At 39.6% G+C, this 12,498-nt stretch overlaps 1 protein-coding gene across 30 annotated transcripts in view; it reads right to left on the reverse strand.

The window, feature by feature from the left end:
- Positions 1-12,498, reverse strand: part of NAV3 (neuron navigator 3) — a 602,126-nt gene that overhangs the window by 248,986 nt on the left and 340,642 nt on the right. For 22 of the 30 annotated variants that reach the window (XR_014804601.1, XR_014804600.1, XR_014804604.1 and 19 more), the window contains exons 2-3: positions 6,779-6,896; positions 6,076-6,128 (exon numbers count right to left, since the gene is read on the reverse strand). Coding sequence is in view for 25 of the 30 variants with exons in the window: in XM_084957757.1 (XP_084813883.1) it covers positions 6,076-6,128; positions 6,779-6,896 (171 nt within the window). In the remaining 5 variants the exon portion in view is untranslated. The remainder of the gene's footprint in view (positions 1-6,075; positions 6,129-6,778; positions 6,897-12,498) is intronic. The other 8 variants (XR_014804603.1, XM_084957747.1, XM_084957752.1 and 5 more) reach the window with 1 other exon arrangement.

Consider the following 12,498-nt stretch of genomic DNA (forward strand, 5'->3'; position numbering starts at 1 on the left):
TTTAATTTCTGAATGGCAGAATACATAACTCAGAAAAATATAATTTTCCTGTTGCTGTTTTTTTGTTGTCAATTGATCTTAGCATATTTTAGGAAATACCTCTATCTTACTATGAAGGTAGTTCTAAAAAGCTGTAAAGATTAAATCCCCAAGTATAACTCTCAGAGGAAGTATTGAACAGAAGCCATGGTCTTTGGTGTTTTGTCTAATCAGTCTAGCAAGTCAGAGCTCCAATGCACTTCAGAGCTGGTCAGTCTAATTTCCTCCCTGCAGAAACGAGTGAAGACTCCGAGCATTTGTTGAATCCTTTTTCCTGGGTCATCTATTCAGAATCAGACTTCCAGGGACCATTGTCCTTCAGCATGCCACATTCTCAACACTCCATGTTATTTCAGTTATTGCGCTTGAATTTTAAATTACTACTGTTCACAGTTAACTTCTAGAGACAACCTCAGTTTAAAAATCATCAGGGCGCTATTCCAATAAGTTAAGATAAATTTCCTAATACTTGTAGTTTATGCTTATTCTTCTGAAGTTTGAGCCTAAGTAAAAATAATGAAATCATTAAGGAAATGACAGAGTAGGGATTTGCAGTTAGTATTTCTTTAGAAATCAGAGCTATATTTGTGGAAAGCATTTGTCTTCATTAGGCTATCTCTTTCTCGACATTCCAGAAGACGAACAGTTTCAAAATGGCAGGGGTTCATGTGAATGGACTAGCTTAGCAAATACCCCACTCCTGTGAGTCATGGTGCTAGAATCCTGCAGTGCGCCATTTATAAGATCTTATTAAACCTTTAGAGCATTCCAATATTTTATCTCTTCCCTATTTGGTTAGGAACCTCGTCTTCTTATCTTACCTAAATAGACTCTTTAGAAGAGTAGCACTAACAAGCAGTGGCTGGAAGAATTAAAACTTAAAGGACGGCATGCTGATAAAAGAATGGGATACTTTTTCTTTTTTAAATGGAGAACAGGTTCACTGCCCAGACAACTATAAACCATAGAAAGGGAATAAAGATGCCTGCGAAATCTAGAATGGTAACTGTTGCGGCAGCTACAACCTTGCAGAACATGGAATCAGAGAATTCAGGCAAGACTAAAAGCAATTTTGTCATCTTCTAGGAAGAAAAAAGGGTGAGAAGCACACGCATGCCAAAAATCCTCATATCAGCTGATTTTAAACAATATGCTGTGATAGAAAATAAGGCAGAAGATTGTGGCTGAAACGCAGTGGAGCCACTAGCGCGAGATAAGAGGAGGAGCCAGTGAGGAGAAAGGCAGGCTGCGAAGCACATCTGCCAGTCCTCAGCTCGCCCCAAGTCCTGTCTAACTCTTGTCTTGCGACTATTTCACATAACCAGATCTCCTAATCCCTCCATGCATTTGTAAAGACGACTAATTATAAAGGTCCGCCTTATCAGCACCACACTCTGGCGAACTGAGCTAACTGGCCAAGCGCTCTAATGGGCTATTTTAAAATAAATTTCTTTTCGAAACAACTTTTCCCTTACATGTCTTGCATTTTTGTCTTAGAAATTTGCACTTGTGCCTCTGCCTTTCAAATACATGTTGGGCATTTTTTTCTGCTATTTTTAATCTGCGGGGCATTCTGGACATTCCTGGTATTTATAGTTTATTCATTTATTTCCTCATGTAACCTCACCAAAGTTGTGGCATGCAGCATATATTCTGAATTCTGATACCACCCACCTCGAAATTACTTAACAGGTGCCATCCATATTAGTAACTTCATCTTTGGAGGAGGTTAAATATAGTGCTGAATAAGCTCCTACAAACTTAGTTCTGTTTCCTTCAGGATGAGTTTAGTCTCAAGCTTATTAAGGAATGATAGCAATAGATAGCAGCTGAAACTTAAGAGTACAAATCAAAACCTCGAAATAATTGTGCCAATAAATTGCTGTAAAGACAAGCTCATATTTTTCTTCAGTGTGTGCTCCTGAGTCAATGATAATTGAATTTTATCAATGTTGATGTTTTTCTCTGTTATAAAATACTATAATCAAAATTTCTCTTTATAAGGTAGCTATTAGAGAATGACATGGAAAGGAGCACATTAATATCATCTAATATTCTAAAGTCATTATCATACTGATTAGGATTCTTCAATTTCTATGAAACCCACTTTCCAATACTCGCCTCTCGATGCAATCATGCCTACCCTATGACATGAGACAAAGGAAAATGTATCCCCACTCTTTTCTAATATCACGTCTTCCACTCAGACGTCCCATTTTCTCCCTGCGATGTCTTTGAGGATTTGGCACTGTCACTTGTCTCCTTATTCCTCTGGATTCTCCTCCCTTCTTACTGCTTCTTCTTCTGATGCCTGCCTTCCCACTTGGGAAAACTTCCCTCACTCTGCCTTCCTTTCAAATGATACAAATTTTCATTATTCCTTCAACAGGTTAACTCCTAGAAAGATTATTCAAGACTCAATGCACATCTGCATCTCTCAGTTACTCTTGAACCTACCATCACCCTACAGAAGCTATTTGCATACAGGTCCTTAATGCCTGTCTAATTAGCAGAGCTAAACTGTCCTCCTTCCAGTTCACCAACTCATTAGCTATGCAGGATCTGACAGCATACACCGCATTCTGCTCATCTTGCTTCGCCCTGTCCCATGGGATTAATCCAAATACACACTACGGCTTAAGCTACCAGAGTTGGCCTGAGGATGAGCAATCCACATCTGCTGGTTCAACACTGGGCTTCTCTCTTCCCACACGCTTCACCCGCTTCTAACTTCCATACCTCTGCTCATCACACACAGGTGGCTATTCCCCAACGTGAGAACCTCAGCCTTCTTCCTTTCTGACTTTACACAGACCACTGGTACAGCTCATCCTTGTCCACGGAGCCAAATCATTCCTTACACACTAGGTAGATTCTAACTAATACCGTACTCTGACCTCTAGAAACACATGCCTAATCGCCTCCAGTCACCTCCCGCTCCATGTTCTGACTGGGTACCTCGCATCCTACTTGTCAAAATATCAATTTGTCATCTTCCGCATGTACCTTTAAGCCTGTTTACGCCCTCAAAAAAAATCTTGTTTAATGGTAACTATTTACTCATTCAGGCCAAAAAAATCAGGGGCCATTTCATATTCCCTGTATATTGCATCTCCCTCATCCAACTAAAGACAATACTTCAGTATTCCACAATCCTGAGGAAGCACCCAGGGTGATCTTTCTAAATATTTACATCAGATCATAGCACCGGCCAGCTTTAAAAGTCTTCCAAAAGCTTCGCAATCAACCTAGAGCAACGCACAAACTCCCTTCTTTGGCGCGACATCATCAGGCTTCCAAGGTCCCCTTAAACACCTCTCACTGCCCTCAAGCCACAGTGGTCTTCTCTTTCTGGAACACACAGAGCTCACTTCCTTCACAGTTCTTTTGTTCTTCCTTATACAACACTGTTGCTATTACTTATTTGAAGATTTGTTCCTCTTATCTGCAAAGGGTCTCTATACCTGGTGCTTTATGTGTTCAGTTAATACTGCCTACGTAGGAACGAGCTGGCCATTAATTCATCCATACACTGTAGATTCATACCACACAAGAACTTCTATTCTTAAAGGCTTAAAATAATCCAATAAGTACTACCGAGTTTGCCATTAAAAAGAAAGATACTTGGTGGGTAGAAACAGTAGCAGACCTAGTCTCACCTTACCTTCTGTTAGTAAATATAAACACCCATCGAAGATGGTGAAAATAAGATACACACAAGAACTGGCCAAGTCGTCCTATGGGTAAGGACAGTGCTCCCTGTCACTCGCCGCGCACTGCCTGGTTCTCTCTCAAGAAAGACACAGGCAGCATCCTGTTTGGAATAGATACGGACATTTATAAGCCTGGTCCTGCGATCGCACGTCTCCCTGCTACTTTCTTGTCTCAGTGACAATCTGGAATTTTTACTCATTAATAACATGGTATCAATGCCAATTCCTAAGAACAAGGGCAAAAATAATTCAACCGAAAAAGTTACATGTGTCATATGTACCTTCTGAATCACCAGATTGAAGGCCTGTCAAGTTCAGGTTAAAAATTCAAGTACTTTGAAAAGAGTAGGTGATGAGTCATTCTTCCTCAAAATTTCAGTGTAATTCCAAATAAACTTTTCGGCTGGAAAAACTACCTTTCTCCTAACATTGGCGGGTCTCAGGTTTTGGTTTTTCTGAGTTTTTAAAATAAAAAACAGATACCAAAATGTATATTAGATGTTACATGACACTTGGGGGGGGTCGAAGGAAGAGGGAATAATAAAAAATTAAGAGTCTGATACTCACAGGAATATTTTCACAGATTCAGAGACTCTTTGGCACAGATGTTTCAGACAAACGTCTAGAGACTCCACCTCTTTCACAGTTACTAGCTTGGGAGGTGTGTCCTTGTGTTTGTTTACTGTCTGCCATAAAGTATTTGCTTGGCTATTTATTGAATTCTCTGCAACCAGAATCAAAATGGAATGACAGCACAGGAAGTAAAAGTTTAAGCATCCAGCATCTCTTTATGGTTGAAATAATGGAAGTAAAACAAACGTGTTGGGGTTGAGAAACATAACGCATGATATTCACGGATGTCGGCGCTTTTACATTTAAAGCCCTAAAAATCTTTGAACGGGTGTTCACGAGTCTATGGCTGTGCTCTTTATTAACTTTGTAGCAATACTTTCCTGCATTTCCATATCGGTTAGCTAGTAAAGAATGCATGCAATTACATTATTACCATATCCTAATTAGGGTTCATTCTGCAGATGAGACGCTGAGGCTCAGCAAAGTTACATGCCTTCCCCAACATTATGTAGCTTTTATTGCTGCAAAGTCGGAAGGTATAATTTGCTTTCAGTAAAATGTCAGGAAACAACTATAATTAATTTTTATAGAGTTGTCTTTGTGCTCAGAGGAATTAGATCAGGAAGTTTCCTTAAAACTGAGGTATTTTACAGAGAATCTTTCTTTAGAGTGATTTTTTTTCACAACAGCGACACAGAGTTCATGACACTGTAATAGGTCCTTAGAGTGCTTAAACACACACACACACACACACACACACGCATGCATATACATCCCACACGCCTAGTTAATGACTCTTTAAAAATAAATTCCTTTTATTATTTTGGATTTCAGTTTTCTGACATTAAGTAAGGCAGGTCAGTAAGTCAAAAGAGTTTTTTTTTTTTTTTTTTTTCATTCTTCCAATCTCTGTCAATTAAGAACTCATTATTTTTATTTAAAATGCCTATTTTATTTTAAAAAGAGTTTGGGAGGAAACCTCATCTGTGGACTTTGTCTATCATTCCTGATTGTATCTGCTGACAAAACTTTGGTTAAAGCATTTTGGTTTCATGTTGTCCTATAAAACTAAGTTCGGCTATTTAATTAAGAAAGGGGTGACTTTTTACCCCAGCAGCTTATCAATCTATTATTTTATTGTAAAACTCTAAGGTTTTCCAACTGGTAAAGAAAAGAGAGGGCTGGAGGAGACACAGATCTCTAAATCGACAACTTTCTGGAAAAGGCTATGAATCATATCTCCTGGTTAATCTCTGCTCAACACAATTCCAGCCCCCTGCCTTTAGAGTTATTTCCAAAAGTGCTGAAGAGTCCATGTGTTTACATTGGACTTTGTTATGAGAAAAGAAAATACTATTTATATATTTTTAAAATGCACACGGCAAGTTCTGTTCTCCAAACCAGTTGTTCAGACAAAAAGGCTCCACTTAAAATTGGAAAGGGGATTTATTGCCACCAAGCCCAGCGTTAAATTATTCACACATCAGGAAAAAAAAAAAAACAAAAAAAAACAAACAAGGTTCAGATAAAACATCTGGAGATGCGTTATTGAGGAGTCATACATATTCCACCATACTGATGCCCTCACCTCTTCATAAACTGCACCCAAAGAAATACATATGATAGCACGTGATCAAATGGTTCCTACACAAGCAGGAAGACATGCAAAAGAAATTTCTAGCCCATTAATAAATGCAGTTAACTCTGGAAGTGAAAAGAGCATTATATTCAGAATAAACATGATTCTTACCATCTGAGATTGACTCCTAGGACATCCATTGATATCTTCAACTTTTTCATTTGCTAAAGCCAAGAAATAAAATAAAAGAGAGAAAAAAAGAACGACATGCTTAAGCCATGAAGTGAAACACACACAAAAGGAGACTAAGGGAAAAACAAAAACAAAAACAAACAAAAACACACCAAGCAAAATGCTGCTGCTACATTCACTCTGTCTCCCAAGCCGCGTGTAAGAGGACACACTTGTTAGCAGCCGCCAAGTCCATATGCACAAATCAGGCAAAAAAAAAAAAAAAAAAAAAAAAGTGAGTGAGAAGGAAGTTGTTGCTAATTCTTTAGCCTGTGCCAAATGACTGCTGACATGAAACCTTTCACAATTGTCCCTGCTGGATCAGGATACAGTTTCAAGGAATCTCAGAGTGTATGAGTTGCTGCAGCTAACGAAACGCACACATGGGAGACATATGGTTTAATGAGGCGTTCCCTTCTGACAATTCAGTGTATGGAAAGATACAGTTCCAGCCATTGCTAAGTATGGCCAAACGGCCTTTTTCAAACATTCTCACATAAACATTTTTAATTAAATCACGGGGAGAGCTGCATTAACCTCGGAGACACATGGACCCAGCTCAGATGCACTCGACTCAAACTGTATTTTACCAAAATGGGCGGGGGCAGAGACTCTCCTGGACTCTCTCCGAGGCAGGTCTTACCAATGATCTGGATGATTTCAGCCAGCAGGACTCCATCTGCAATGTCTTGCTGCAAATCCTTGATCAGTCGCTTGTGGCCCGATTTCGCTAGGTAGTGGTTGGCCCAGTCCGTGTAAATCTGTTGAACAGAGGGAGGGAAGGATTGAGATGGGCCGAGGGAAAAGAGAGGCAATAAAAATGCTTAAGACAAATGTTGGATTCAAAGGGAAGTTATTCTGGATCACATTCCAGTGTAAGAAGTCATAGCTCAAAAGGAAATAGTTGTAAAATAATTTTTAAACAGCTCTTTCCCCCACTTATCTCTTGTTTCAAAGGGGGATGACTCACTCTCTTTCAAAATCAGGGACTCGGCACTTGTGACACAGCAAAACTCCCTTCCTGGATGACTACCGAGGAAGCTCCCGTTTGCAAATGAGTTTGAATTTTCACTCACTCTGTCCTGGTTCTATCATATGGAAAATAACCCTGTCTGTTCCTATAAAAGGAAGCCACCTGGACTCATTTATATGGGAATCTTACTGTAAAAATATGCGTTTCTCTGGAAGACGTGATTAAGTTTGTCATGTGAGATACTGTATGTGACAATATTTTGGCATCATTTTATGAAATAATTACAAATTCCTAAGATATTTAATTTGGACCGTCACCTCCCATTTCAGCCTCGTGAAATGTGTTTGTGTAAGAGAAGAGAGGAAGCAAATGCCGTTATGACATAGAAATTACAATGCAGAATTGAGAAGGAGATTATGAGCCAGAAAGTTGGTGATCTCACGTGGAGGTGTCTCTCTAATGATAGATTACAAGAAAAAAGCTCAAACTGTTCCAAATTTCACAAAAATCATATGTTACTGATTTTTCAAATGTTATCAGTATTTACCAATGTGATGTAATCGAATTGTAAGGCAATAAATTAAGCCTTCAACTTCATGAGTGGCTCCTATGAATCTATTAGTGTGTTTATTACAAGGCAGACTACAATATGCAATGTAGTAGAAGGCAAAATTTGAAATGAGAAATAGAGGAGGAAAATTAACTATGAAATAGACACATAAAAATGAGTTCCAGAAGCTCTGGGATTAGAACTGGGAACATAACAGAACCTGCAGATAAGAAGGGAAAGGAAGGCCTTTCCCCACAGAGGGTACAAGATCCAGAAAGGCAGAGGAGCAGAGGAATCAAGGGCACAGTAGTTAACTGTATAAATACGGCAGGATGCCTGAAATTCGGACAAGCCAGACTGGAAAGGTAAGTTGCGTCTTGCAGTCATGAGCACTGAGGGCCAAGCAAATTGTAAAGGAATCTTTCAAAAAACTTCTAACAAAACTAATACATACGCCTTTGTAAAAATAAAATAACTGTAGAAAATGAGAAGTGAAAGTTTCCCCACAACTTGCAACTCCACCCACTTTTGAATAACTTGGTATAGTTGTAGACATTTTTTCTACCCTACACTCTTCACCATATGACACTGAATCACACACACACACAATAGAATGTTTAACCAAATCTAGTTTAATTTTACATATCACTGAATTTCTCAACTTTTTTTTTTTTTTTTTTCTCATGGCCACACCCATAGCATATGGAAGTTCCTGGGGCTGAGACTGAAACCCAGCCACAGCTATGACCTATGCTGGATTCTGCAATCCACTGAACAAGGCCAAGGATGGAACCCACTCCTCTGCAGCGACCTGAACTGCTGCAGCCGGATTCTTAACCCACTCGCCATAGTGGGAACTCTTCTCAACATTTTAAGTAACGATATTTTAATAATGGTTCTAAAACCATTTAGCAGACATTATATCATTACTTTTGATGTTATATTATACATAATATCAATCTCTGTGTTCACGGATATTTAATTCATTTACAAATGTTTCTCTTGTTTCTAAACTTGCAAGAGACATCTGATACACATATCTTTGCACACTTATATACTAGTATTTTTTTTTATAGGACCAAAACCTAAGAGTGGGGATGCCAGGCTTTTTTAAATAGACCCTAGGTATAAACATTCCAAAATATAACAGGGAAGAAAAACTAAAGTGTTTCTTTATTTTAGAAGAGACAGAGTGGCACCTTAATGCATTAAGAGTCCTGAAAGACACAATTTGAGGCATCCTGTTGCATAAGAAAAACATGTAGGACAGCAACACTGTATCTTCTTTCTCCACCTTTGTGATCTTGTTTATGCTGCAGATATTAAAGTGTGATAAAAATCACTCCCACAAATGGCTCCTGAATTGGAAAACAGACACGTGATTTACAGATAGACATACTTTTGTTTGGTGATTATTTTTCTCAGTTTAAGACTGCACTCTGCAAGTATTATTGTCAAGTTTTATTTTTGTAAGGATTTACACTGTTTAGAATCTCAAAAAATGAGCACTTTCCTTTTATCTATGCATCAATCAAATGACAGCATTAATTGCTTGGCTTTGTAGCAGAAATTTCAGGGTGAGCCAGACTTGATTTCTACCTATCCCCTAAGTGGTGAGTTAGAGTTATTCAGGACGAACTCCCTAAATGACTTTAAAAGATCCACAAAGACAAAGGACATGAATCCTAGAGTCAGTTGGTCCTGGCTTTGTGATGGACAGACCACTTATCACCACCGGAACCTTAAACAAGCTATTTGCCCTTGCTAAATTCGATTCCTTCATCTGCAAAATAAGGATAATAATATACTTACATTAAAGGATTGTGTCAGGACTAAATAAACAGCGCTTGTAGAGTACCTGTCACTGAGTTAGCCCGGAAGAAATGCCCGCTATCATCATCAGTGTTATGGCACTAAGTGTCATTTGCTGTGGTGGCTTTCCAACAACTATTTGTTGATGGTATCATTTTGCAAAGGGTAAGAAATGTGAGAGCACTGGCCAGACTGCAGAAATCATACTCCTCCCTCCACTCACATCCCTGACTCTGGCCGACTCATCCACTGGGGCCACAGCTCTGTCCACCGTCCAAACTCGGAGGAACGCATCCAGTTTTAAGGCTGCAGTGGTCTCATCCAGGCCTAAGCTCCCTCCACTGTGACACCACCTCCATCAAACTATAGACCACATGGACTTTTCTTAAATGAAGCGTTAAATTATGGAAAATATATTTATTTTAAATACCCACAGAATGGAATGTATTAAAAATAAAAACAATAATACTTTTATTCTCCAAATGCATGTCAACAGTGCCTCAGCCTCTATCCAAATTCCTCCGGGAACTTCGGTGAGAAAACAGATGGGAAGCCAGCTGGTTGGCTTCGAGACCTCGTTGGGAAAGCCTCCTCAGATGGACCTCATGCGACTTTTTCTTTCACTTGGTCCAGGATTTTCTTCGAGAAAAATCCCGAGCTTATGCTTCGACTTGTCCAGCACCCTCACACATGAAACTTTGCTCAGAAAATAACTGACTTGGTTCAGGCAGGGAAATCTTTTCTTTTTTCTTTTTTTTTTAATATTTTTTTTTATTTTCCCACTGTACAGCAAGGGGGTCAAGTTATCCTTACATGTATACATTACAATTACAGTTTTCCCCCACCCTTTCTTCTGTTGCAACGAGTATCTAGACAAAGTTCTCAATGCTATTCAGCAGGATCTCCTTGTAAATCTATTCTAAGTTGTGTCTGATAAGCCCAAGCTCCCGATCCTTCCCACTCCCTCCCCCTCCCATCAGGCAACCACAAGTCTCTTCTGAGGAGATGTTCATTTGTGCTGGATATTAGATTCCAGTTATAAGTGATATCATATGGTATTTGTCTTTGTCTTTCTGGCTCATTTCACTCAGTATGAGATTCTCTAGTTCCACCCATGTTGCTATAAATGGTATTATGTCATTCTTTTTTATGGCTGAGTAGTATTCCATTGTGTATATATACCACATCTTCCGAATCCAATCATCTGTCGATGGACATTTGGGTTGTTTCCATGTCCTGGCTATTGTGAATAGTGCTGCAATGAAAATGCGGGTGCATGTGTCTCTTTTAAGTAGAGTTTTGTCTGGATAGATGCCCAAGAGTGGGATTGCGGGGTCATATGGAAGTTCTATGTATAGATTTCTAAGGTATCTCCAAACTGTTCTCCATAGTGGCTGTACCAGTTTACAGAAATCTTTTCTTTTTTTGTGTGTGTGTGTGTCTTTTTGCCTTTTCTGGGGCCGCACCCACGGCATATGGAGGTTCCCAGGCTAGGGGTCCAATCGGAGCTGCAGCCACCGGCCTACACCAGAGCCACAGCAACACGGGATCTGAGCCGGGTCTGCGACCCACACCACAGCTCATGGCAACGCCGGATCCTTAACCCACTGAGCAAAGCCAGGGATTGAACCTGCAACCTCATGGTTCCTAGTCGGATTCGTTAACCACTGCACCATGACGGGAACTCAAGGGAAATCTATTCAAACTAAATAAATGTATTTAAAACTTGTCCTCTCAGAGTTCCCACTGTGGATCAGCGGTTAAAGAACCTGACTAATATCCATGAGGACACAGGTTTGATCCTCGGCCTTCGCAGTGCGTTAAAGATTCAGCTTTGCCCTGAGCTGTGGTGTAGGTCACAGACGAGGCTCAGATCATACCTCCCGCTTTGCCGTGGCTATGGAGTAGGCCGGCAGCTGCAGCTCTGATTTGACCCCTAGCCTGGGAACCTCCACATGCCAGGAGTGTGGCCCTAAAAGGACAAAAGACAAAAATAAAATAAAGTAAAGTAAACCTAGCCTGGGAACCTCCAATCTGCACAGTCTACTTATTCTTTGTAATGAACATGTAAAAGACGCACGATTCAGTCAATTAGCGCCTTTCAAAAGGTTATAGTCTAGATATTGAAACATAAAGCAATTATAAAGCAATTCACACCTTTTTGTTTGGTTGGTTGGTTTTCGAGCCACACCTGTGGCATGTGGAAGCTCCCCAGCTAGGGGTCGAATCTGAGCTGCAGCTGCCGGCCTACCCCCCAGCTACAGCAATGCCAGATCTGAGCCGCATCTGCAGCCTACACCACAGCCCACTGCAACACCAGATCCTGAACCCACTGAACAAGGCCAGGGATCGAACCTGCCTCCTCATGGATACTAGTCAGGTTCATGACCACTGAGCCATGACAAAAACTGATTTACACATATTTTTAATAATATATATAAACCTACATTTTCACGTCTTTGAAAAAATAAAAAAAGTAAAAAGTGGAAAGGTTACGAGTGTCTTTGATGAGACAGGTTTCACGCAAAGAACACACGGTCTATACATACACTTAAAACTCATCAACAAATTTAATAATCTGATGAGTGAGGACCATCATCGGCCATCATTAGAATCTATTGTTCAAATAAATACAGTGGAAAGGTGAGAGCATGTCCAGATTTTAGATCAAAACTCCAAAGTTGCCTTCAGTTCATTTCCACAAAACAATCACAGCATTTACCCCCTTGGCCTCAGTTGAGTGAGCTGCAAAATGTGTGGCAATGTATTTTGTAGGATTATGTTATGAATTAATTTAGGCTTTTTTAGTGAAGAAACAGATACAATTGGGAATAATATCATATTAATCATAAATCAATATTTGGTATTTTCCAAACCATGGTCATGGAGTAATTGAGTAATCAAGGTTCTGACTACAGCTTTAAATATCCTTTTCCTTTAAACATCAGAAACCAGTTTTCCTCAACTGTTTTAAGTGAATTATTATGAATATAAATGTCACCATCTCATGTAATCATTATATTTCAGT

The sequence above is a fragment of the Sus scrofa genome, chromosome 5 (genome assembly GCF_054392235.1).
Source record: "Sus scrofa isolate SSC_HxYL_T2T_F1_AM1 chromosome 5, Sscrofa_HxYL_maternal_Yorkshire_Landrace_v2.0, whole genome shotgun sequence".
Classification (NCBI taxonomy): Eukaryota; Metazoa; Chordata; class Mammalia; order Artiodactyla; family Suidae; genus Sus; species Sus scrofa.